At 48.2% G+C, this 26785-nt stretch overlaps 8 protein-coding genes across 8 annotated transcripts; 5 read left to right on the top strand and 3 right to left on the bottom strand.

Moving 5' to 3' along the window:
• Positions 1-157: 157 nt before the first annotated feature.
• On the top strand, positions 158-1056 carry N7455_003657 (actin-related protein 2/3 complex subunit 3; the record flags this gene model as incomplete). Its single annotated transcript, XM_040962183.2, has 6 exons — positions 158-163; positions 220-265; positions 360-631; positions 699-811; positions 874-952; positions 1009-1056. 6 exons carry the CDS (start codon positions 158-160, stop codon positions 1054-1056), a joined length of 564 nt encoding a protein of 187 aa, XP_040807379.1.
• Positions 1057-1339: 283 nt separating this feature from the next.
• Positions 1340-3058, bottom strand: trm6 (tRNA 1-methyladenosine methyltransferase subunit GCD10; the record flags this gene model as incomplete). Its single annotated transcript, XM_040962182.2, has 2 exons — positions 1340-2912; positions 2973-3058. 2 exons carry the CDS (start codon positions 3056-3058, stop codon positions 1340-1342), a joined length of 1659 nt encoding a protein of 552 aa, XP_040807373.2.
• A 727-nt stretch (positions 3059-3785) lies between these two features.
• N7455_003655 (MINDY family deubiquitinase) lies at positions 3786-6522 on the top strand (the record flags this gene model as incomplete). The annotated part of the gene is made up of 3 exons (XM_040962198.2): positions 3786-4359; positions 4422-5353; positions 5407-6522. The coding sequence occupies 3 exons, from the start codon at positions 3786-3788 to the stop codon at positions 6520-6522; spliced, it is 2622 nt and encodes an 873-aa protein (XP_040807374.2).
• Positions 6523-9827: 3305 nt separating this feature from the next.
• On the top strand, positions 9828-10361 carry N7455_003654 (uncharacterized protein; the record flags this gene model as incomplete). Its single annotated transcript, XM_065604540.1, has 1 exon — positions 9828-10361. The coding sequence occupies one exon, from the start codon at positions 9828-9830 to the stop codon at positions 10359-10361; it is 534 nt and encodes a 177-aa protein (XP_065462091.1).
• Positions 10362-13822: 3461 nt separating this feature from the next.
• N7455_003653 (uncharacterized protein) lies at positions 13823-20308 on the bottom strand (the record flags this gene model as incomplete). Its single annotated transcript, XM_040962195.2, has 4 exons — positions 13823-18882; positions 18936-19211; positions 19274-19607; positions 19667-20308. Coding segments are annotated over 4 exons (6312 nt in total), but the record flags the coding sequence as incomplete, so codon positions are not given.
• An 826-nt stretch (positions 20309-21134) lies between these two features.
• On the bottom strand, positions 21135-21404 carry N7455_003652 (uncharacterized protein; the record flags this gene model as incomplete). Its single annotated transcript, XM_040962179.2, has 1 exon — positions 21135-21404. One exon carries the CDS (start codon positions 21402-21404, stop codon positions 21135-21137), a length of 270 nt encoding a protein of 89 aa, XP_040807378.2.
• A 771-nt stretch (positions 21405-22175) lies between these two features.
• N7455_003651 (uncharacterized protein) lies at positions 22176-22598 on the top strand (the record flags this gene model as incomplete). The annotated part of the gene is made up of 2 exons (XM_065604539.1): positions 22176-22201; positions 22310-22598. 2 exons carry the CDS (start codon positions 22176-22178, stop codon positions 22596-22598), a joined length of 315 nt encoding a protein of 104 aa, XP_065462090.1.
• A 2101-nt stretch (positions 22599-24699) lies between these two features.
• N7455_003650 (putative extracellular endoglucanase) lies at positions 24700-26724 on the top strand (the record flags this gene model as incomplete). The annotated part of the gene is made up of 5 exons (XM_065604538.1): positions 24700-25138; positions 25191-25541; positions 25610-25631; positions 25681-26485; positions 26563-26724. The coding sequence occupies 5 exons, from the start codon at positions 24700-24702 to the stop codon at positions 26722-26724; spliced, it is 1779 nt and encodes a 592-aa protein (XP_065462089.1).
• Between the last annotated feature and the right edge of the window lie 61 nt (positions 26725-26785).

Below are 26785 nucleotides of genomic sequence, written 5' to 3'. Positions count from 1 at the left end.
AAAGAGGCTCGGGGCGGAAAATCATGGAGCTTGGGGGAGTGGACTCCACAGATGACATCCCTCAACTGCCTAAACGTCCAACGAGGTCAACTTGTCCCCTCCACGGTCCCTTTGATTGAACTTCCTACAATTAAATTTTTTTTTTGACATATTCAGAATGCCTGTATGTTTTGATACCGTCGCATGTGCCCTAAAGCCCCTTATTAACCCTCAATGCAGGCATACCACTCCATCTTCCTAGAGGACCGCGATGTCCCCGTGATAGGTAGGTGACTCCTCTCAAGTCTAGCGCAGCACTTCCTGAGCTATAAATCGACATTTCAGGGACCAAAATTGACCATAGAATGTCTCCTGACTAGGAAACTTCCCTATTCTTCCCCTCCGCACCCGTACTCGTGGCCCCGCATACACATTGCCCCCGCTTCCCAACACCGACGACCTCGATGTCTCGCCAGAGAGTGAATCATATGATTGTGTCGATGAAATCCTATCGCTCTTTCGTGCCAATGTCTTGTTCCGCAACTTTGAGATCAACGGCCCCGCGGACCGCATGCTCATTTATGGAACTCTGTTTATTAGCGACTGCCTCGGAAAGGTCAAGCCAACTATGAATGCCCGTGATGCGGAGAAGGTGATTTTTGACATGATATATTAAAAGCCCGATATAGCAGAACTATCACTGACAATCGTATTTCCAGGCCCTGACCAACGCCGCCCTCGACAGCTTTGCTATTCCCGGTGATGTGTCGTTCCCGCTTAACCAGGCCTTTGAGCCCCCGCGCGACCGCCAGGATGCCGAGACTCTTCGCCAGTGAGATTCTCGCTGCTATACATTGCAGAACAATTTTAGCTAACGGGGGTTTGCGATTCTAGGTTCATCTCGCAGGTGCGACAGGAGATCGCCATCCGCCTACATGCTAGATTATACCCCGGTGGAGTCGGACCATCAAAGGTAAGAGGGAACGAAGAATAAACACTTGATCTACCCCAAATACTGACCAGTTTTAGTTCTGGCTGAGTTTCACGAAGAGAAAGTTCATGGGAAAGAGTCTCTAGACGACGAGCGTTGCTGTATATTGTTTGATGAAATTCAGCGCATGAATGAATTTGATACTTGATTCAAAACCTCACCGAGCGTTTTGCGTAACGACCAGAGAGGCTTGGTTGTGTATACTTGCATATCTGGGAGTTAACCTCGTGCTCACCTAGCCCTAAATAGATGCCCAGTATAACCAAACATAGAGTAAGTCGGATCATACGAAAAATGAGAAGCAAGTTGTTGTAATTGTACATTGAAATGCTATTCGATCTATTTTTTGAGGTCGTTTATTCGTGAAACCTAGGACGTCATCTCCACATCTCGATCACTGATCGGGGTAGATGTCGTTTCCACCTTCCGTCTCTTGCGCACGTTGCCAGCTGCCTGGATATTTTGTGTGGTGGGAAACACGCGAATGCCATGGAAGAGATATCCCTCTGCGCCACCGCGTCCAGTCATGAGGGGGTGTGTTCGACCAGGCAGAACTTGCCAAGGGCGCACACGCGACGTTTGTAAGGTAGGTGGCAGGAGAATTGTCGGATCAACCACAAATTCTTCATAAAGTGAGGACAAATCAACGGCCTCTCCTTCGGAACTCTGCGATTCTAATTCTCGCTTTTTGTTGATAAATGCGGTCCTTCGAGCAGTGGAGTACATGTCTGTCAATTCAACCAGAGACTCGACCGTCGGAGAATACACGACGACAGGGGCAGACCCCGCAAGGAGAGGGACCATTGTCTTCAGGACGCTTGCTGGCTCCAGCAAAGTGGACACGATCAGACCGTCAAAGTTACCGGCCCGGCCCTCATCCACAACTGCTTTAACTCGCGCCCATCGATTGCGCTTGTGGTAATACGCCGTGCGCTTGCTTTGTTTAAGCTCTGCCAATTCTTCTGCGGGTATGACGGGTGGTTCGTTGGCGTAGAGTGGATCGGAATTGGGGTCAGCCAACTGCATCCAGGAAATTGATTTGAGATGGGTGTGGAGTGGGTGGGATTCATCGGGGTTATTGGTGTCATAGCCAAAGAATTTCAAGAGTGACAAGTTCGGTTGTGAGTATGGGTGGAAAACGGTGATGGTGTTGGTAGTAGCGGACATTAGCTGGGGACGTATGCGCCGGGGCTTTGAGGGGCCAGTGGTATGTTCGGATTCTTTGACATTGGGGGTTGGAGCACTCTGCTCCTCTGCCGGGTCTTCGTCGGCATCGTGAGGATATAAAATTCCCATGCGCTCAGCCATCGCGGCAACAACAAGTCCACCAGTCTCATCAACGATGGCATAACGTCCATGTGGTTTCATCCCCTCACCCACCTCGACATTTCCGCTGTGATGTACATTACCCCAGCACCCGATGAGACCGATGTGTTCGTCCCGTAGCTCCATGGACTTTTGCGCATCCCGTTCCTCGATCAAGTAATTGGCGAGAAGGCCAACGTCCAGAGGGAGAATGGTAAACCGCTTCAGATACTTCTTGCGTTTCCGCAGCGTGTATTTGGCAAGGGAAAATGCAGTCTTCTGGTCTATTGCGCTGTGCGATTCCAGGAGCTTTGCGACAATGTCTTTCCCCGCGCCACCGGCCTCTTTCTTCAATTCTTCAATTTCTTCCAAAGTCAACTTTTGGGAAGAGTTCTCGTCATTGATTTGACGATTTGTTCGCATCGGCATTCCATTTTCGCCAGTATCCACGTCGTCACCCTCCCCATCTCCCTCCCCGTCCGCGAGGAGGGTCTCCGCATGCAACTCGGTTGCTGAAACGACACGTAGTTGGTGGCCAGCGTCGTCGCATGCATCGAGGATTTCAAAGGTGAAATAGAACGGTCGTCCAATAATCTGATTGGCGGCAAAATTACCGAATCTACCCAAATTGACGATTCTAGTCCAATGTTAGTTCTTGCGATGGAATCTTTCCCCGCATAGAGCAGAGAGTACTTACGTATCGGGAATGATCTGGATGAGTCTTAACTGATCCGACTGGAGCCGGATAGCCACGAACTGGCCCGGGCGAATATAGGAATGCATGATGGCGATGGAACAGCTGTGCCTCGAGCTCTTCCACAAAATTATTCTGGGGACTTTTATGGTCGATAGAATTACAGCCAATCAGAGGGTGAGGATACTCACAGCCGGGTGGATAGATAGTCCGTGATGTTGATGCCTGAACTTCCTGCCTTAAATTACTGGCTCCAGATCTTTTCGTCATAAGTCTCCAGAATACCGCTCCATACCGTAATAAAGCCACTACTCCACCCTAGGCTCACTCATGCGAGTGAATAATACAGTAAATACACATACTGGCGTCGGAGCTTCCCCCAGGTCAACCCGCGATCGTAGTGGATCTGCAGAATCCGGGTGCCTTGCGAGAGTACTCCGTCGAGACTCTGAGATCATCAATCCACCTCCGTCATTGCCTTGTTCAACATAGCTTTCTCTCCATTTGGGGCATGATATTATTTCTGAGCTCAAGCTAAAGGCTAGGCTGTTGCCCATCACTGACGTATACGCGTATACGGACATTTCAGCCCCTACCGCCCCGGCGCAAGGCGTTTTCCTTATACCTAATGCCTTATTGTTATTATTTCGAGGTTACATCCTGAATTCACTCTCAGATCGAAAATACAAACTCTTCTGAGTGTATTCTTCATTGACGTTGAGTGCTTTATAAGCCCTCCCATTTCTACATATAGAACTATACGTGAACTCAAACCTTCGCCCCCTCCGCCCCCCAACAAGGTCAACGGACGTCTTCATGGGCCTGCGCAAACAGCCCCCACCGCGTCTGGAAAACATTAGCAAGTCAAATCCTCGATCGGACGCACGCTCACCCAAATCGCCCAACTCTACATCCTCCCACCGCCCGACTCGTTTGAACCGATTTCCTTCTGAGGACTCTATCTACTCCCCCGACCTTAACACTTCACCTGCGTTTGACCTGATGCCACTTGAGGAGGCACAGCGGTCGCCGGTGGGGTCTCCCGCCAGCCAACCACCGAACTCATGGCCAGACAATAACGGAAGGCCGGATGATGGCCGCTCCGGCCAGTATAATCAGTATGAGGGAGCATACAAGGAACATGCAAATACCAACGGGAACTGGATTCAACCTACTCTGGTGGCAGGTCAACAACCAGGAGTGGCCGAGAATGTCTGGCGGCCAACGTCCGATGCCGGTCAGGCTTCAACTGGAGAGCTACCAGTACAACTACAGTCGAATAACCCATTCTTGAAGACTAGGTCGGCAGAGCATACTCAAGATCTTTTAGATCGCAATGAATGGGCGCGTGATTCACATGCGACGTCAAACAGTGACGCATTGAGCCAATGTATGACATTGTTTGCCTCTGAAAGTTCTCTCAAAATCATATTTGTTGCTAACAACTTACAGCCGAAGGGTATATTCCAATGACTGCAAGGCTCTCTCTTTTAGATGAGCCTCAACAAGAATCACCATGGGCCGAGCCTCCTGGTCCTCATTCTCATTCCCAGCAACGCCCGTTGTTAGACGGACATCACTTCGATGATAACTCACCGTGGGGGTCTCAACAGTCCATCAAGGTCTCAGCCCCCCAAGAGATCTACTTACACGAAGTGCAGTCTAATCCATATGTCCCGGCGGTTGCTGTGCAGCCGTCTGGCCTATATGATGAGGAATACAACGCCCATGCACAATATAAACCTTCATTCAATGCAGGGAGGCTCGGATCGGATGCTGGAATCAATACTCCATCTATTACTCTCTCTAGTCGAACCTCTGCCACATCCCATGAACTAATTGATTTGGGTCTGTTGGGCGCCACTAGCAATTCGGGGGTTGAGACCGGGTCTCATGCCGCGTCTTCAGTGTACTCAGAACCAGTGGCGAACGGAGCAAGATCATTGCCAGAAAAACAAGATCTCGCAGCTTCCGTGGTGCAACAGCCACAGCAACCCCAAGTAATCCCGATATTGTCTGCTGCAGAAGCTGCACGACAAAAGGAGCAGAGATCAGAAACCTATACCATTCGACACATCCGATGGACCGATCAAAGTGGTCAACTGCTCGAGTCCCCAATTTTGGTCCAAAATCAAAACGGACCCTGTCCACTGCTGGCCCTTATAAATGCATTGGTGCTGCGAGCGAACCCCAACGCTCACCCACCAATCGTTAGAGCTCTGTCAACCCGCGAGCAAATTTCTCTGGGTCTGCTAATCGAGGCGATGTTTGAAGAGTTAACAACATGCCTGGGCCCTGATGAGGAGTTTCCAGATATCGAAGCACTCACCCAATTCTTGACAATGCTGCATACGGGCATGAATGTTAACCCACGTTTGACAATGGTGAGTACATGTGATGTATCCGTCAAGGGTCACTTATACTAACCTAGTGGTAGGATTCTACTGAAGGATTTGGCACTTTCCTCGAAACCGGTGACCTTCGACTGTACAGCACATTTGGTATACCATTGATCCATGGCTGGCTAGCCTCTTGGTCCAGTCCCACTCATGCCGCAATGTCCCGCACTGCTCAGTATTATGAGGATATTCAAATGCTGCCCTTTCGCAGACAAGAGTTTGAGGAACGGGTGGCGCGAGGCGAGACACTTAAACCCGAGGAAGAGAATGCCATGGCGGACATCCAAACCATTCAACGATTTGTGGAAATTGAGAATGCGACACAATTAAGCCCATTTGGCTTGACACAACTTTCGACTAAGCTTACGCCCGGATCTGTCTCAATTCTTTTCCGCAACGACCATTTCTCGACTCTATATAAACACCCACAATCCCACCAACTCTACACTTTGGTTACCGATGCTGGCTATGCGGGCCATGCCGAGGTAGTTTGGGAATCTCTAGTCGATGTGACAGGGTTTAACACAGAATATTACTCTGGCGACTTTCGCCCCGTGGGCGCTGGTCCTTCGGCCCCATCTGGCCCCGATCCGGTCAGCCCACGAATATCGAATGAGCCAGTCACTCATTCTCCAAATGCCAACGAAGCATCGAATTCCCCCGAGCCAACTCAAGAACAGAGTGATGCGGACTATGCATATGCGCTCTCACTTCAATTCCAAGAAGAAGAGCAACGCGAAAATGCTAGGAATGAGCAGGCTCGCGATCATCGCACGTCTGCCCTGAGTAATTCTTCCTCTCGGCCATCTCCTTCGCCTCGACCATCGCCTTCACCTCGCATGAGCAATGTGCCTAACCGATCTTCGAGCGTTGCCAATACGATTAATCCTCAGCCTAGACCTCAGCCACAACATGGGCCTGAGCTCGAGGACCCAAACGCCCCTCCTCCTCCCTATGAGCAGGCTGCTAGCGGGCCGCGCTATTCGCCCCCTGACAGAAGATCATACGGCGGTGCTGCAGGAAACCAGTACCATGGCAACCGGAATTCACGGAATCAAACATCACAGTATTCTCACCGGACGCGCCCGTCCGGGCGTACAGGGGATCACAATGTAGCGGAGACAGAACGGAACAAAGATTGCATAGTAATGTGAACAATGCAAGACCTGCAAATGATGAGAGGCCCTGATACTTTTTTTTTTTTTTTTTTTTTAACGCCAATGCACTTGATGATGGAATGAATATGACACACCTACTCCCGTACATACCTAGGTTACTCTACGTAGTGTTTTTCCTCTGCCGGGTGGGGCTTTCCTATCTTGGCTGCCACCGCTTTTATGAGGGCGCTCAGAGTCCGACTCAGTGAGTAAATCTCAGTCCGGGCTCAAGCTCAGTGCCCAGGTGAGCGCTCAGGGAGTGTGTTTGATTACTCAAGAGATTTGTCAAAGGCATCTATTGTGCACTCAGTTCACGCCAAGTCCATCTCAAAAGAGCACTCGGCCCCCACAATGCAGTTTATTTTGTGAAGTAGTTTTTGATGGCCCTGACCATGCCCCTTTCTGAAAGAGCTCTATCCTCCAACTTTACCCCACCCTCAAATTACTTGTAGAATGAGATGACGCAAAAAGGTAAGGTATGGGCTTACACGTCAGGTGGTGTGGCAGCAAAATAGTAGATTGTTTATCTAGAGCTACCCATACTAAAAGCTCAGATATAAATTGGAGGTCTATCCCATAGCCAGAGAAAACTTTCTTGTTGCACACAGGATCAAAAAACGTACCAGATGGTTAATCTTCTTGAGCTCCGCATCATACTTTCGCCTTAACGCTTTTGATGGCCTTCAGGAATCACTGTAAGGCATTATTGGGCTCCATATCCTACTCACTTTCACCAGTTAAGCGGTTGAGGGGTAAAGATACACTAAAGCAGCGGGCTTGCTCCGTTATTTAACTATATCTGTTGAGGGCCGGAGACTTATTAAAAGAATAAGTAAACACACCTTATCATCCCTCGTATCATCAATTTGTTGATTTTCAGGTTCGGGACCATAATTGGTGGGTTTCTAATTTGACAATATTGATAGGGAATTATTTCCCGGCCTAGGCCTTCGGATATTTTCATTCCTCTAGAAAATGAAAAGTCTATAGACACCAAGCTGGGTTTTCCAGTTGCGCCTTCCAGCATCAAAGCAGACCGGCCCTCTTCTGAACTTACTTTAGCACATTAGATAGCTTATCTGCCCATGGCTATTATAAAGCAAGAGCATATGGTCTAACACGTTACTACTTGCACATAACAAAGGTAATGCAATAATGAACAACTAGAAGACTCCAGCTAGTTTAAGTCTCTGCAAGTCCACTTACCCTGATACAAGAACTAAAGTTCTAGTGGAAGAATCCAGCCGATGCTCGATTTCTAAATTTTATTAGCGTGCGGGTTCTCACTTTTTAGAGAGACAGAATAGTGGTATTTCAACCTTTGTGATCCATTGCCTTATTTGTTTTCAACACGGTTGATCGAAGTTTCTCATTTCTAGAATATCTTCATCTCAATTTTATCTAGCTTGCGTATGTCGGACTATTATCCAGAGAGTAGCAAAGGGTTATAAGCACTAGCTTGTACTAGCACGTGTATCACTCTCTCGTTCGCGTTAATCTTGCAAGATCTAACGGAGATTGGCCGAGAGTGCCATAGTGGAGGGATATTAGACCGTTATGGTCTACAGCATCCCTCATCACACTTCCCAGGTGGTCTAGGATGTTCAAAAGGACAGAATGCTGGACACGTACCATAACAGCAAGATCACGGCTCCAACGGACAGTGATGTGAAGCGGAATTTCTCAAAAATTTGTACTATCAGAACATATCTTTTTCTCCAGTAACAAGCAAAGACATCGACAAAGCCGTCTTGTACAACAAAGCGAAGTACATTGTTGCCTTTTCAGCGGTATGCTTTTGGGTAGACTAAGTGAGTAGTTAAGGAAAACTAATTTCACAATTGAGATTTTCCACCTATGATAAGAATGCTCGGCTTTTCCTCCTCGGAGACTTCCCTAAGATGATCTGCGTTCATTCCGAGATATAAGTCTCCGTACGCAGATATCTCAAGCATGATCATCTTAATTGGCGCTAAAAAGAAATGAGCCGAAATCCAAATAGTGATAATCGGGTCGTCGAACGCGGCCACCTGGCGGTGTCCGGGTTCCCGGGTCTAATTGCCACCCGGGTCTAATTGCCAATTTACCAATTCCATCTTCTTCAATAATTCACTACATCCCCAATTCTTTATATTATGTCTTCAGAATGGGAGAATCGCATTGCCAATGCCTTATTAGCATACCATGCTAGTAAGAAACCCAACATCACAGCTACCGCTAAGCAATTCAACATCTCGCGCGGCATCTTGAAAGGACGCATCCACGGTCGCACATCTCGAAACAACCGTGACGGACCTAATAAAGCACTACATTATGAGCAAGAAAAGGCATTAATTCTATGGATTGATACCTTAGATCAGGCTTATTCTCCACCATCTACAGCCCAAATTCAAGGTGCTGCTTTACAAATTGTTCGGCGTCATAACCCCGCTCGCACGCTTGGAAAGAATTGGGCTTACGATTTTATCGCTCGTCTACCACCACGCTTTGAGCATCTTACCCAAAAACCAATGGAGAAAGCACGGTTTCAGGCCGCAGATCCTGGTTATGTTGTCTCTTGGTACGTTCGTCTACAAATTACGCTCAAAAACTACAACATTAGCCCGAGAAACCTATATAATTTCGACGAAACCGGGTTTCGAATTAGCGAAGGGAAGGCTCAAAAGGTTGTTTCAGCCCGGGGCAATTCATACAATAGTACCGGTGGTCAAGCCGAATCGCTTACCGGTATTGAATGTGTCTCAGCTACGGGTTGGGTTATACCGCCATGGTTTTTAGTGAAGGGACAATACCATATAGAAAGTTGGTTTATCGACACCAATTTGCCAGATAACTACACAATTTGTCCAACCCCAAATGGCTGGACTGATGAAATCATTAGTTTTGCATGGCTCCAGGTATTCGATGAATTTACATCATTGCGCATTAAGAAGGGGGAATATCGTCTTCTTTTAATGGATAATCATAGTTCACATTTGACCTATGATTTCATTGAATTTTGTTAGACAAAACGCATTATTCCTTACTGCTTTATTCCACATACAACACATGGTTGCCAACCTCTCGATGATACACCTTTCTCGGTCTTAAAGCATTACTATAAACAATACAACAACGAGACTGCTTTTTGGGGTGGTGATACGAAACATAAAGCCAATTTCTTCGCGGGTATTCATGATATACGCACACGATCATTAACCGAGCGGACAATTCGACACGGGTTCCGAGAAACTGGAATTTGGCCTGTTAATTCAGACAAAGGTCTTGAAAAATTGAAGTTGGTAGACAATGATCTCCCCGAAATGCCCGGGTTTATAGTTCATGATATTGCCGGAACTACACCCCCACTACTATCAAGTTCACTACCAAATTCACCACCTACAACTGTCCAAAAGCTACGAAAAGCGAGCAATAAGGCTGTGAAGCATATACAGAATGATGCTACAATTTCCCCGAAGGTGCGGGATAGTCTTTCTCGCATTTTAGCAGGTGGACTCGCTCTTGCCGAAGTTGGTGCTCAATTCGCGGAGGACAATGTTCGCATTTTACGACGGAAAAAACAGTCCAATGCTGCTAAAACAAAGCGCAGGCTTCCTGAACTAGGCCCTCGCTTAGTTAAGGACTGTAAAAAACACATATCTGACCGCGCCGACCGAGAAAGGCTGCAGATGTTCAACCGATCTAAGAAATCATGGCGGGATGCAGCTATTTTAAAAGCAATTGAGGACGGCGACATTGAAAATCCAGGAGAAATTGAGAATGATACTAGTGCAGAAATGGCCCAGGATTGGATTGATGATCTTTATTGTGTTGATACAGAAGGCGATGCTATTTAAATTCAATGAATTCAATGATGGAATTGGTAAATTGGCAATTAGACCCGGGTGGCAATTAGACCCGGGAACCCGGACACCGCCAGGTGGCCGCGTTCGACGACCCGATTACTTGTTTTATATTGCTATTGCCACCTATGATAAGAATACACGCTTTTCCTCCCCGGACACTTCCCTAAGACGATCTATATTTATTACGAGATACAGAACCTGTAAGTCTCCGTATGTAGATACCCTAAGTATGATTATGTCAATTGACATCATAAAAAATGAGCCGAAACACGAATAGTGATACTAGTTTTACATTATATTGTGATCCACAGGTTATGGCCAATTTGAGCTCCATGGTGTATTTATTGATAGAATGCACCAACAATAGTGCTTCGTATTCTTAATTTGTACTCGTTCCTGTTTTTGCATAAGACCTGCTCAACTGCGTAGGAGGACTCAGCGTCAGCCATAATCTACAAATACGATCTCGAATCAGCAGATTCAGATCTTAAATATCTTCAATAATTACTTGGTGAGCGGCGTAAACTGTTATTCCTCCAGTATATCCCATCATCCCCCCCGAAGAATGCCTGCGTGGAAACGGAAAAATATATAATAAAAACAATAAAAATAATCTCAGGGCATTGGCATATATGCAGTCCTACGATGTGATTTGGATGAGTTTAATCGGAGAATTTACGAGTTGGTTTTATTTATAACTGTTGCGCCTGAAACGGCCCGGGTAGTATGAGCTTCCATTCCCAAAGTACCGGTGGATGCAGGCCTACTTCACCGAAAGCCGGTGGGCGGGGTCATATTAGAGTAGGGCCTCCAGCTGCTCGAGATCAGCCGGCTCTATGCGAAGACAATAGACCCATCGGTGTGCTTCCACATAGGGAAAGTGGCCTTGTAATCTAGGAATGAAGTGACGTCGAGCTAGAGCTCTTCGTCGGGGGTACCGAGGGCACTAGAACAATCTTCGCTTTGTCACTATCACGGTCAAGATTTGGATCGGTACTGTCTAGGCATATCGGGTTAGGAATCCGCCGAAGTTACCTCATAAGCATAGACGGTATTATCAAACGAGGTCATACAAACACCTATACTCACAGCCTTTGTCAATGTCCCGCCTGCGCGCAGGTATTTTTTGACTGGTCCAAAACCCCTTATGTTAATTACTGTGACGTTTTAGTAGATTCCCCAAGGCTGTTGCAACCCAGGCCAGGAAGAACAGGTCCTCTCCTATTGTCTCGTCTGATGTCCGGTCTGAAAGAACATTGAAGTTTTCATGGGAATCGAGATTACGGATGCCCGGGGCTGACGCTAAAGCCTTGTGGTTTCCCTCATGCTACCCCCCTTACTTTTAACGGCAAGACGATTGCTTTTGCTCATGATGATTCAATTTTGAAGTTATCTTCCAGCCTCGTTCATTTTTCTTTTTGGAGATTTGATTTTACAATTTCTGTTGACTTTCTTCTGTCTTCCCAATCCTTTCAGCGGCGTCATCGTGAGCTAACTCTTTCACAACACCAACACCTGCAAGCGTCCCTATAATAGACACCTCGTCAGCATGTAGAACTATATAGCTGCGATGTTGGATTTGAGGCAGCCGGGAAAGATTGTATGAACATACCAGAAGCTTGTGCAACATGCACAATTTGACTGAAACTCTATTTCAACCCTCTCCGGGATTTTGGCGTACCATCTAGCTTATTCCTACTATATTCATATCCTGATGTTGATTCGCTCGACGAATATTTCGATTGATGATAGGGCGTAGGCGGGGAGGCTCGGACCTTTCTTAAGGCAAGGTGGACCACGGATACTTTCTTGAATTCCGCATAATGCTCCTTCAGACGACATGGACTCTCAACGTGGCGTCTCCCAAAGTGAGCCGACTCAAGTAGAAGTGGAACCGAGCAGTCGCCCATCCCGAGATTCATGTGACTCCTGTAGTATGGTTTCCTCTACCCAACCCGTTCGATCGAAGCTGACCGATTCAAAATTTCAAGGAACCAAAACAGGTCCGATGCCCTGGCGAGCGTCCCACCTGTACCAGATGTATTTCCACGAACACAAGCTTTTGTTATTCATCGCGGAAGCAATTGGGGCGGCCCAAGGCCCGAAAAGACCATCAGAAATCGAGTCGTCGCCGTCACTGCAACCCTTTCGCAGGTGCACGTCCACGTTCACGTTCATGTATGTACTCGCTCCACGTCACAAAGTAGTCACCACGTGACCTTGCAGTCGTTTATCACAACAGAGTAGACAAATCAACTCACTTTCTCGGACCAATCCGAAACAATTACCGATAGTGCTTTGCCATGCTATTCATCCATAAATCTGAGGGGCGTCAATGATCACGTGTATCCTGAATCAGGTAGACATTTGCCCTCGAGTGCGGTTACTCAACCAATAGTCAACACCTGTGCATGTCTTTCTGAACAATATTTATTGTTGGAACAACTTCGATTGAAGACCCAGCTCGTAGTTCCAGATGATCTACACATGCTGCGTGGAACCATACAAAAAGCAATTGACGTCTTGAATTGTCAACATTGTCCATTACGCTATTTTTCGATCCTTCCGAACTCTGTCATCATGGGGACCGTCTGTTTGTGCATTGGCGAGTGTTATGCAAGAATACTCGACAACATCAACTTGGAGGTTACAAGTCTCAAGAGGAACGGCGAACATAAACGAGTGAGGATTTCGAACTGTGATGATGATATTCCACATTATGCCAGTCCACTGTTTGACTCTTCCTTGTTTTCGGTGAACCTTGTACCCACAGAATGGAGAAGAATTATGCGTAGTGTTGTCAAAGCAGAGATATTTGGGCAAACCGAAAACAACATTGTCCATTTCATGAAATTAGTGTCCAGCTCTTAGAAGAGCGCCAGACACGCTGGCACCAAAACCTGCCTGCGCCTGATTGTCCACCTTCTTACCGAACAACCTGTCAGCTTCCTGATCGAGTTCCGACTTGTCTTCTTATCGTCAACGATGTGAAAAAGCTTGTTGATACTCTAGGACTGTGATTTGCCATGTGCGGAGGCTGTTTCGGTATCATTTGTTTCCGTGCTAATCTTACCGGGCCTGTAGTTGCGTTGGTAACTTTCATGAAACACGAATCTGTTTAGTGGGGAATGAGGCCCGTAATGTGAGCGTTGCAAATTTGACTGAGAAGGCTGCAATCGTCCTTTTTCCCCTCCGGTTTTATCGCTCTTAACGTCACTTTATATAATGCTCATTTACAGGCTCCGAATGGTAAAACCAGTAAAACCGGTAAAAATATGGGTAAATTTGCAAATTCTGTTGACCGATATTGAGGGATCATTAAAAATCAAGTAGTACTTCCTTCGTACCTAAGGGGCAGATTGGCGCGACTAACAATTACAAAAATAGATAAACAGTACTAGCACAAAAAAAGTAACAAAGGCACCAACTTTTGGGGGTAGATCAGTTCATGTTCAAACAGGAATTGCCAGGTGCTCGTGACTAAAGGAGATAAGGTCATCACTGGCCTCAGCCTTCCCGGACCCAAACGACTGCACTTTCCATTTGTCGACACCATCCACTCCCTCCAGATCATTCGTGAATGTGCTGAAGAGATCATGATTAAGCCGTTCATACTCGCTATACTCCTTGGGCCAATCTCCAAGACGCTCAACGGCAAGTTTGAGCATATGCAAATGTTGTCGAACATGCTTCCCTTCTTCCGCATTTTCGCCTGGGCTGGAGGCGGACGCAGGGGACGACATGCCCGAGATCACCTCTATATCCACATCGCTGGCAGATTCCGAGGACGGGTCAATGAACGCACGCAGTGCATTCTCGTGCAGCGCGGCTGCTTTCCGGTAGTAACGGTAGGCCAGCTCGCGCCGACCCTTCTGGCTTTGATAGCCTTGAGCCACGCTGGTATACATCTGTGATAGGAGCACGGTCATCTCGACAGTACTCAGGTGGCGGGGTCCATGGACACGGGCACAGTTGTAGACAAGATCCTCCGCGAGTCGGACGGCTGCGGTGTAATCGCTGATGAGATAGTGGGTAATGACCAGCATGCGCCCGAGGGCAAGCGTATATGCATGCTGTGGCTGTGAAAAAGCGCGGGCCTGCCGGCTGTTCCAGAGGGAGGTGAGAACCCAGGCCAAGGTGTGGTAGTCACGTTGCTCATCGAGAACCTTGATCAAGCTATTGACGTTTTTCACATCCAGTTGTGCGAGCTCAACATTGTGGTCTTTGAAATACTTCAAAGTATCACGCAGAATAGTCGCCGATACGCTCGCCATGTACTTCTTGGCCGAGACTGCTGAACGTACATCTTTCTCTCGGCCGGCGATGAGAAGGCCCAGCTTGAACACCAGCTTGACTATCGCCTGGGACGAGTAGCCGTCGTTGGCACCAATGTATTTCGTCGCCGCCAATGTGAGGTGGCAGGCAGGCTGGTAGTCTCCTGAGTGAAGAAGCTGCGTTACGCGGTTGTAACTAGCGATAGCCACTGAACGGACAAAGTCATGTGAGGTATGGGTGCCAAAATATTCTAGAACTGCCTCAATAAAGACCTTGGCCTGGTTAGGATCGACATCCAGGCGGGAGCCCTCGCTCGCTAGGAAGAAGCTGGTATACCGTTCCGCCACCTGAGTGGCAGCGGATTGACGGCCTCGGCTAAGTAGGAACGCGTGCAGGCGGGCCACCGTTGTCGTCGTGTCCTTGATCTTGCTAGTTTTGGAGCCGAGGACTTCTTGGAACTGTTCGAAGTATATGTACTCAGTGGTGAGGGCGGCGTAGATTTCATTCAAAATAGTAGAGTTGTCTTCAGACTCCTGGATGCTGTATTCGAGCTGAGCCAGGAAAACAAGGCTTAACCGCCCTTTTGAACTCTGGTCGAAGCCAGAGGCACTGGTAGCTTTAGTGATAATCTGAAGGTAGATGTCGTTTGAGAGCTCCTTGGCCTTTTGGATTTGACCGGCTGCGATGTACCCAGATGCAATGCTCTTGGCCGCAGCACTCAGTTTGATAGAGAATGTCTCGGTCGATAACACATGCATTGCTGCTTCATGTAGCAACGAAGCAGCTGTCTGTGACTTCCCTTGTTTGGTATAGAGTGAGACAATCTCTTCCATCTGCGATAGGGATTCCTCATGGGCCCATCCGTATTTGGACCGGATGGACGTCAGCCGTTGGGTGCGGATGGACAACGCCTTCTGTAGCTCCTGTTCCGACATGCTATCCACTTTCGAAGCAGTCACAGAGGCAGCCTGCTGCTCGTAGATAGTATCTAAGGTGGTGCGGATATCCTGACGGTCGATTTCAACTTCACTGGACGTGATCTGCAAGAGTTCTTCGTAGAGTTGCACCGCTTCCGCTTCGAATTGCTTGTGCTCTTGGCAGATGTTCGCCAGCGTGTTTGTTGCCTGTATGGTGATCGACGCGCTCGTGCCGAAGAGGCTAATGCACGATTTGCGATATTGCACCGTCACATCATGAATGACAGTGATGTCACTGTGAGTCTCACGCAGACAATGGACATACCGTCTGTAGATGGTCTGGACAAATCCCGGATCGCGCAATTTCTGGCTGACCTGGGGGCTCTGCAGGGTGGCGAACAACATTCGGCAGGGCTTTAGCGCGTCCGCGTATCGATTTTGCTTCAAGAGCTCCATCGCCACGATCAAAAGTGGCTCGAAGGCATCCGGGTGACAGATTTCCGAGCCCTTGCACAGGAACTGGACGATCTGGCGATAGTAATCCACTGCAATCGGCTGTGGGCTGGTGAGCTCGGCTAGTGTCCAGAGCTTTTGTATGACAGTGGGATGCTCCTGCCCGAACCGCTTGGTATAATCATGCAGTATATCCTGGTGGATTTTGACGGCTTTGTCTGTCTGGGATGTACGCTCGTATAGACGAAGGAGATTCACCGTGACTCGCTCCAGAATCTGATCGCCGCACGCTGGCCGATCACGCCGAACTGCACTATAAAGCCGGCTCCGGATATCCTCTTCCTTGATCGGGCGACGGCGGTAGCGGTAGCAGCTAGCGAGACGCCCTGCAAGTTCAACGCAGTATTCAACATGGATTGATGGAAGGACGACGTTGTCGATCGAGGGCGCAAACATGGCTGGCCACACATCTCTCAGCACTCGTTTCAACAACCTTGTGGCGTCATGCCACCGGTGTTGAGACAGGTACATTTCGACCAGCGTTGTGGTTGCTGAGGTGGAATCCTGGTCACTAGATGTGCTACTATAAACTATTTCTTTGAGGGTTGACTCCGTCAACAGGGAATTCGTAGACGATGAGTGCATCACCTCCTGGGAGGTGGACTGGATGTGCTTTTCCACTTCTTTGCGGGTGGCACTCTGGCTGCTAGTACTTTGTGCGCAGTGTTTGAAGGTTTCGAGGGCCAACACAGACAGTCCCACGGATTTCATGACCTGAGCAAGCTCAAGCAAGTGGGGCACCAAGGATTCGGCGCTGGGGGTGGTCGTCTCGTACTCTTCCCAAAACCCGGCAAGGATAGCGGCTGCTTCGTTGTCTCTCTTCCGGCCTTTGAGGTATTGAGCATACTCGAGAACTGTCTGCAGCATTGAGACCTTGTGCTCAGTGGAGTGATCGAGCCGATATGCCTGGCTAGTTTGCTGCCATAACTCAGCATAAGTGCATTCGGCGGCCGCTAAATGACCCTCCGCTCTCTGTCGCTCGGCTTTGGCCAGGAGAGTCTTCAGGTCAAAAGTCAATGTGATCAGTTCGTCCGCTTCTATCCCATCCAAATCCAGGACAGTGCTTGTCTCTGGCGTAGTGTGCTTCCGGCCGTGGAGGTGGACCAACAATGACTCCTCTATCTGCCGAGATCCACTCCGCCGGATCCTACTGTCGACGAAGGATCCATCCAGAGAGGCATTGATCTCCTGGGCTTTGTGATCCTCCTTGATGAGGGTGTAATGCCCAGATAGCTGTCTCAGCGTGGACTTGACCATATCACTTGTCGCTCCATGGTGGACCTTCTGGCATTCCACCATTAGCTGGAGCATTTCGATGCGCCGGGTCATAACTTCCGTCTTGGACTCGGTGATTTGATCAACCGTAGCTTCCAGGAAGAATCGGGTCATCTGCATAGTGATGAGATGCCGTACAGATAAGACCTTCTCGCTGATTTTTGCCGCCTCGTAGAAGATCCGACTGCTCTCGGCAGGCACGCTGTTACAGATCTGTCGGTTAAATAGCACCTGGCAGATGATGGCTTGCAGAGTAGCCTGGTGGTTGTTATTCAATATTTGGCGGTACAGGGCTGTCTGAATCCCATAAATGGACCGAAGCAACGGTGTTGCCTTGCTTGCCCACAGAGTCATCTCCAGGAGTGGCACGGAGGAGCTTGTAGGGAATACAGATCGCAAACTCTTGCTTGCAGTAGTAAGCTCTTGGTTGTTGGTGCACCCAAATGCAATCTTAACATAGCCTGCCCAGTAACGAAGCGCGAAGTCCAACAGGGGATGTTTCTCGAACAGGTGTTCCGTCGCCCGACCATTCAGCGGATCCAAGGAGAGCTCATTGTTGTCGGTCACGGTTTGTTTTGTGTACAGTAGGAGTCTCTGTGCAAAATCCACACACCTGTCCTTGATCTCTGGCAGGAATTTGCCTTTGAAGAAGACATCGATGATAGCGGTGCGGACCTGTGCATGCCTAAGATAGACTAAGTTGTTGTGGAAGAAGACGAGCGAGGCGACCGGTTTCAATAGGTGAGGGAGGTCAACGTTGCGATGCTCGGTGACCATGGCCTTGTCAGGCTGAGTGGTCAGAAGAGCAGCCAGTTCCCCCCGGGTGAGAGGGCGGTTCGCGGTGGCCAGCCAAACCAGGATCTTCTTCGGATCATCGGCCAGCTTAGACTGTAAGGTGTAGGAGATAAGATCGGAGATTTTGTATCCTGCTCGGACGATACCTTCCACAGACTTGGAAAGCGCGGCCTCGTTTGGCAAGTGCTCATCGCGCACACGCTTGGCAGCCAGCTTTGCCCAAAGGAAGGACCCATCGGATGCTTCCGTGAGCCGATCAACGGTTACCTCCTTGTCCTCGCTAGACATGCTGTTGTATGCATGGCTTTGATGAAGGACTTTGCGGACAACCGCGGCAATGTCGTCGAAGAGGAGGCCCAGCGTGACACGCAGCACCGTCTGGGATATGACCGAGTCCATTGCCTGGGATGCGAGTATGATCAGCTTCACACTAGGTGCCTTGGATGCCGTCTCCTGGAGTCGGCGCAACAGGGCTTTTTCCCCGCAGCTGGCTTCGTCGACGCCGTCGACGACAAGGACTAGCTCTCGAGTGCCCGCCGTACTGGTCTGGAGAGCACCCCCCAGAGCATTCCATAGGAGATCGTCGTACGACTCTTCGTCTACAGTCTGCTTGCTCTGGTTGTAAGCATCGGCCAAGATTTGGTACAGCTGCAGGTTTCCAATGCGCTTCTTAAACATTTGCGACATGATCGTCTTGGCGACGGCACTCGGGGTGGTGTTGGCGGGGATCCGACCATCTGCAGGCTGGTTAGGGGAGTAAAGAGGTGGGGTTAAGGACATCAAGACTGACTGATGGGGGCTAGTATGGACATATATCTTGTCCCTCCTACAGAATACTGCAGATAATCGTTGATCACAGTCGACAAAACCGTCTTGCCGGAGCCCGGCTTTCCGGTGATGGAGAGCACCTGCTGCTCGCCTTTTAAGAAGCGCGTCAGGTATGGCTTCACCCACATGCAAGTAGCCTCTTCGCGTTCCTGAGCCGAGGGAGCTGTGGCTTCAGTGACGTGCGCAACCACAGGGTCTTCGGGCTGCAACCAGTCTCTCAGGACACTGATTCCGACGGCTATGTTGCTATTATCAGAATGGACTACTAGATGACCTTTGGGGGTTGGGGAACGACTCTACCTCTATCGACATCAAGGCCATCTCGCGTCAGTTGATGATGCCACATCAGTTCTGAAACGTGCTCACAACGACCACGAAAACTGTCTATCGGACCGGGAAAGGTACTATAGATATCAATTGATACCAATTCCGAGGCAAGTAGCGACCGATGGAAGTGCCTAGCCACGCAGACGACAAGAGTGACCAGATCCGCCAAGGCAAGAATGAGCTGGTCCTTGATATCTGGAGAGACCACAAAGAGCTCTTCACGATCGAGCAGGTTGCCGAGACCGGCAGAGCAGCGGTAGAAAAATCCAAATAGGTCCATAAGGGCAGGCGCGTTTTCCTCGCCCAACTGCGCGTTTGCTGTTAGTGAAACAACTCAATGAGCCTATGCCCAGGGCTTTTGCTTACCTCCAGCAGGCTCGCACAGTAGCCATACGATAATTGGGCAGCGAGGTGACTGTCGCCCGCAAATTGCTCGATTCCTATATCAAAGGAATGCACGCGCTCGATAAACAAGGCCGCCCACACAAGGGCCTTGTCGTATCGGCTCCCTTCGGGCGGCAGCTTGCTCATCCTCTCGCACCGAATCCACTCCAATAAACTAGCATAGTCGGTATCTGACACCCGAGAGCCAGTAAGGTCATCGCTGCCCCGACGCGCAAGTGAGTTAACTACATCGGCGAGTGTGGTGTCTTCTCCACTGAGTTTCCTGGTGGTTTGCTGGTATTGATGACTGAAGCTCTTCTCCTTGGCCATGGTCGCGTGCTGCTCTGGCAGGTCCAAAGTCGGCCGCAGACCGAGAGGAGAAGTGGAAATATGAGATACACCATGGGGTGCTGAAGCCATGTTTGTGTGTTTTCCTTTGCATAAATCAAAGATATCAGGAATTATGGCGTTAATTAGGGGTGGATTATAGGATGAGGTGGGCCTTTTGAGTCCGGTCTGGAGAAGCTTCTCTCCCATCCTCTCCCATAATACTGTGTCATCCTCTGCTGCAAAGTCCACGACGTCAATATGAGGCAGCTGCAACTCAGCATGACCGTCGAGCCGAGCTGAGAGCAATAGCATGTCCATGGTAATATCGTGTTTTTCGCCACGATAATGGCATCATTGGGCACCAGCCGCGCGACTCCCTATAGATCACTAGAAGCCTTACAGGCTATAAATTATATGGCCAAAAATAGATGTAACTAGATACCCTAAGCCTTTCTTCAGTGAGAGGCAAGTTTCTGGGCCGTTCCCAGCAAAAGCAAGCGTGTCGGCTTGCCCGCTGAGCTCGGAAAGTTACCCTGTTCTGTTAGGGTGCAATGATCAAGGATGATGTGATGTCCAGATCGATGTCACGTCGAATGTTTGAGATCTACTTCAGTACCGTAAAAGATTCATCGACATCTACATGTACCCATGGTATTGATAGTTGGAAATAGTTGGAAATGGTATTCCCGATAGCCATGGATAATTAAGGTTGTATTGGCTCCAAATATCAGCCAGCCACGAGTAAGTAAGGTTGTGTTGATCCATGGGTGTCCCCCGACGGTATGCTGCACTTTCCGCCATGACCCCATTTCCGGTTCCTACCCACATCGGTAGCTCCGTGGACACACCCTATCACCCTCCAAGATTGGTTCGTACGCGTACTGGCCAATTCCAGGTTATCAGCAGTTCAGCTCGTCGCGGTTAAGTACACGCCACAACAACATTGTGGGTGCGGGGTTACGTGCAAGGGACTATAGTGATGAGCTTCATTCAATTGGTATGCTCGAATCACATTTCAGGTTTAGAAGTGGAAGACAGCCGGTAATTTGTAGCATTATTAGCATTACTCGCCATTTTATGAAGTAGCTTGGCATCATAATTCAAGTCAATCTAACAATCCTCAGGACTCTGCCACGGTTCGCTTGATTGTGACTTCTAGTACTTCCGCGCCTTCGGGTAAGTCGGCCCCATCATCATTTTGGTCGAAGTATAGCCTCCAAAGACCCTGACCATTCTCCACACCCAGCTCTTCAACTACCTTCTCGTCGTCCGGAAGCCGCACGGCCATCCAACCTTCCCGGCCCTGTAATGTGATCCGCTCTTCATCTTGTGTCCACTCGAAAGGGCCACAGATGTTTCCTTCACTATCCTGTTTCCCTCCCGATCGCATGAACTGCCAATCTCTGCTGCGGTGATCCATTCAAAGGCACAATCATTGTGTCAGAAGATGACAGCCTCGTTGACTCCAATGATGGTTGAGACCATCGCAGTCATCAGGAAAATACCTAGTACCATTGTAGTGCAGGGTATTATGCATTAAACACACAAATTGGTTGTACTCATGAATTACTGCTGGCCTTTCTAATAAGTTTCCAGCAATGCGATCTGGCTGGCTCAACACCAAACTTGGTACGAAATTGGGCCCGTGCCGTCCACATACCTACCGTGAGACGGATTCTAAAGCCTCCGGTTTATTTGACGTAGGGAAGAATCATCAAAGTTTATTTATAAAGTTTGATAGTGGCAACAATTCTCGCCTCCCCACAGGCCCTAGTCATTACCTGTCTAGATGCGTCACTCTAAAACACATTTCCGCAAACGGCTAATTGTATATTTTGGTTTCACAGTTGAAGAAACCATAGACCCGTAGCCACACAAAGTTTATGATTGTTATCGCATTTTAGTTAATAGACTCATATTAATGTCATTGACTCGCTGCATTCATCATGGAGGGGGATTCGGCTTCACCTTGTATAAGTATTTATATATCACGCGATCCTCCTGCCTAGAAAGCCTAATGCGAAAGTAATATTGTATGCGTTAATTTTTACTGCTTCAGTGAGTTTGGTCTTCAAATGTTCAATATTCATACGATTAGTAAGAAATACCTAATGACTTTCTTCCAGCCTTTACCCCGGACAAACAGACTACGAGCGCGAAGATGGAAGCCCCTGTCCCAGCATTGAGGTATATTAAAGCTCAGCTCATATTCTATGCCCTCATATTACTGTTCTATATGCAACAAGACCCCTCCTCCCAAGTCGAAAAGGCTAACCCGAGATTCGATCGGTGCAGTGGCGCGCCTGCCGTTGGCAAAGGAAAGCGGAAGGCCCGCGAAGGATCGGAAAGTTCATCCTCGAGTGACCCTATTGAGAGTCTGGTGGATCCCGAGACAATGGCTAAAGGAGGTCCCCTGATTGGACCCGCCGCCGCCCGTGAACTAGACAAAAGAAGTAAGGAGGATAATGGGAAGGAGGAGGATAAAGGTAGCCTGAACATTAAGATCCATCTGGACTTGCACGCCAAAGTGAAGTTGGATTTAGAGGCCGACTTATATGGAGATATTGTAATTGGTTTATTGTGATAGGAGTGGGTGCGGTTATTACCTACAATGTATGTATCAACGTTGTCAGAAACGAGGGAGAATACATGAATTTTACATAATTATTTGCAGGTCACTAACAGAAGCAAGAAGATGCCAGGTACTCTCAGTAGCGCAATGGGTTCAGGGGTTAGCTTCAAAATCATACTCTCAGGCTACTGGCTGACACTCCAGGAATCCTCAGCATAAACAAGCAGATGGGGTTCATTTTCCTGAATGCCGGTGTGCAGTTTCATTGTCAAGATCTGTGAGAGAATGGTGATGTTTCGAGCAAAGTCATATTCTTTTTGCAATCCGGGTACCTTAGGTAGGTACAATATCGGAAGTCGGCAAGACAACGCCATTCTTCTTGAAAGGAAAATGATCCCGCATCCACCTAAAACAGCTGGTTGCTTAGCTCTAGCATACCTCTGCCTATCGGATCGTTCGTTTCTCCCCCGATGTGTTGCCGTACTACGTAGGACTGTAGATGCTAGAATTTTGGGACACTCTCTGACCTCTATGTCATTGTGCTACTACGAAATCTCTAGTATAAATCAACTGCCTGGTAATAGTTGCCTGATTCCATCTCAGGAGTCACTGCCCCGAAGCACATAATGGAGTCACCTAAAATATTATCTAGTTCTTTTTCGATTACCCACTAGCTAATATGCATTCTTAGTGCTGCCCATCTGGTGGGTACAAAATTCCCCTTCAATGTTCATAGGGTGCTAAATTGTTTAGATAATATATTAAATAATAAGACCTTAGTTAATAGTCTATATAATTTAATCGAACAGATAGAGCTTCCTAATTTTACTAAAATTATAACTAACTATAGGTTCTATATCTTACTTATATAATTTAATTAAGTTTAAAAGATCTATTTAGCCTAATAAAGGCTAATCTAAAAAAGGATAGTTATACTCTATAGTAAACGTAGAACCAAAATTTGAGGGCTGGATATCTTCCGCAACTATATAGAGACGGTATTGTAGAATGCGAGACTCGGCGAGTTGAATAGTAGCGTAGCCGCAGCATAGTAAAACCAATAAATGTAGCCCCACTATCAATTTGCCTCTCAGCTGGAGGCGAAATAACCAGGATCGACCGACAAATTGATGACGCCAGCCTTGTTGAGGGGACAATGGTCAAGAGTCTGGTGAACAACTGCATTTCGATGGGGCTAGCGTGGTGCATTTTATTGAGGTGATCTGCTGACTTAGCTGCTCCCCGCGCTTTGCTCCAGTAAGCAAGTCCTTGAACTTATATAATAATCAGGTCGTGCTCAGTGAGCTAGTCAGAGCGCTCAGGTGACGCTCAGTGAGTCAATCATCCAGCTTATATAACGATCAGGTGATGCTCAGTGAGCGAGAGTGGTGCTTATGTAATACTCAGGGGCGTGCTCAGTTCTACTCAGTGAGCAAAAAGCGGCAAAGCCTGAGCACTAAAACGGAATGGGATAGCCAAGAAGTGGCAGAGGAAATCCGGTATTTAGGTACTCTGTATATATTGTAGAGAAACAACATGTCTTTAATTAATCTGTATGATTCCATATGAAACATACTAGTTTCTTATTCATTCTCCTCATTCTCCACGGGGTTATAAAAGTCAACACGGAGCTTCTCCGCGACTAATAAACAGATATAAGCCAGGTAACATGTGACATGTGAAATGCCTACCTCTTTTCGGACATGTCCGCATTGGTTACATCTAATTTGCCCTAAGGTTGGGGAAATTAAAGGACTCTCACCTTGTATTTGTGGGGAATAGGCTTCTTGATTGGAGGGGTTATTATGGCGCCGTTTCCCAGCTAGTCTTCCCCCGCGAAAGAGTAAAGTATGCAATCTATTCCAATTTATGCCAAGCATACGCCCAACTCATCTACAGGTGCTTTAGCCTAAGCTAAGAGTGGCGTTTTGGCACGCTCTACTCCGTAATATCGTGAAGAACGCAACCCCGGTCCGCCGGCCCGCACGTTTGGCTGGGATTAGGGCTTAGTATAAAGAATATTGCTATGATCAAATTGGCCATAAATATCCTTGGAGTGCCGTTGATTCTGTGCAGCTTTACGAGTAGATTCCCTCTGATAGTAGATCTTGCCATGCAAATTCTCCTTTTTGGTGCCCTCGTGGCTCTCATCCGGATAGCCCAGGCTGCTACTACCACTCTGACAACAACGACCAAGTCCACAGCGCAGGTAGCTACTACTACCTCAACAGCAGCTGTTTGCACTGGAACATTTAGTGCAATCTCAGCTTCTGATTTTGTGTCGAATCTGCATCCCGGTTGGAATCTGGGAAATACCCTTGATGCTGTCCCCGATGAGGGATCTTGGAATAATGTCCCCGTTGTGGCGTCGACATTTGATACGGCGAAGGCTGCCGGCTTTAAGGGTGTTCGACTCCCAGTTACCTGGGCTTATCACTTTACTGGAAGCTCGCCTGATTGGACTGTTGACCCAACCTGGTTGCAGCGAGTCTCTGATGTGGTTGATATGATTGTGGCCCGGGGACTCTATGCCATCGTTGATGTGCATCATGGTATGCTATATGAACTTGTATCCAAGATTGGCCTTAGCTAACATAAAAATAGATTCATGGGTTTGGGCCGATGTTACCCAATCTGGAGCCAATCTTACAATGATTGAGGAGAAATTCTACAGCCTCTGGTATCAAATTGGAACCAAGTTGGCCTGCAAATCCAACCTTGTTGCCTTTGAGCCTATCAATGAGCCTCCGTGCAATACTGCGGCCGACACCACCGAGCTCAACAAACTCAACAAGATCTTCCTCCAGGCTATTAATGATGCCGGTGGGTTCAACTCGCAAAGAGTTGTTACTCTAGTCGGGGGTGGTCAGGATAGCGTCAAGACTGCAGACTGGTTTGTTGCACCTTCTGGATTTTCAAATCCATATGCTATTCAGTTCCACTACTACAGTCCCTGTGAGTCATACATGAGTGTAGTCCATACAAGGGGTTGAGTTGAACTGACTGGGTGGCTGGGCTTCTAGACGACTATATCTTCAGCGCTTGGTAAGAGTATAGGTCCAGTATGTTGATATTATTCACTGACTCCAAACAGGGGAAAGACCATTTGGGGTTCTGACAGTGACAAGGCTACTGTACAATCTGACTTCCAGCGGCTGCGCAACGCCTTCCCCAACGTACCTCTTCTTTTGGGCGAATATGATGCTTCACCCACTAACACCGAGCCCGCTGCTCGATGGAAGTATGTTGACTTCTTGATCAAAGCTGCAGCCAGTCTCGACATCTCCTGCGTTCTATGGGATAATGGATTGGACCACTTGGATCGAACCACCGGAGTCTGGCGTGACCCTAACTCGCTCTCCATCATCGCAAAATCCACCGAGTCTACTGCAAATAGTCTGCCAGATAGTACTGAGGACGCTTCTGCAACCATCCAATCATCTTCGGCTTATATTTTCCATCAGTATGGAACAGCTGTGACAGCACAGACTCTTCCATTTATCTTCAACGGTAACACCCTCTCGTCAATCAGTGACTCTACTGGCTCGACATTGGCGTCGGGAACAGACTATTCTGTTTCGGGTGCGAACATAATCTTCACAGCTTCGTACTTATCCAAGCATCTTTCGTCCACGACAACACCGGGTGTCATTGCCACTCTGACCTTGAAATTCTCGGGAGGTGACTCGTCCCCTATTGTCCAAATCGTTCAATGGAAGGCTCCAACTCTGTCGTCCACATCGGCAGTGGCCTCGTCTGTCTCTGGCTCTGACCTATCAATTCCAATCACCTGGGGTGGGCTACCAACTGTCGCTGCAGTAAAGGCTTTGACCAAGAGTGGAACATACCTGGTCGATGACTGGACGGTATCACTGGGTCCTATCCAGCAAGCGAGAGCTGTAAGCTGAGCTCCCCCCCCCCCCCTTCCCCTTTTTGGTAACTTTTGCCAATACTATATACTAATGTATCGATCTAGACCTACAGCAACCAGTATAACTGGGACGACTCACATGTAATCCTCACTTCATCTGCAATTAGCTCTGTCATCTCCGCTGGTCAATCGACCGTGTTCACCTTCGAGTTTTTCCCGCGGGATAATGGTGCTGTAAATGCTGTCAACTTTACCTTGACTGTCTGATGAAGGTTTTTCTCAATGATGCTAGTGGTACCGAAGAAATGGTTCGATAAATATTAGAAGC

Source organism: Penicillium solitum (genome assembly GCF_028829755.1).
Source record: "Penicillium solitum strain IBT 25940 chromosome Unknown utg000002l_segment0_segment0, whole genome shotgun sequence".
Lineage (NCBI taxonomy): Eukaryota > Fungi > Ascomycota > Eurotiomycetes > Eurotiales > Aspergillaceae > Penicillium > Penicillium solitum.
The sequence above is the reverse complement of the archived record's forward strand: the minus strand, read 5'-3'. Positions and strand labels throughout refer to the sequence as shown.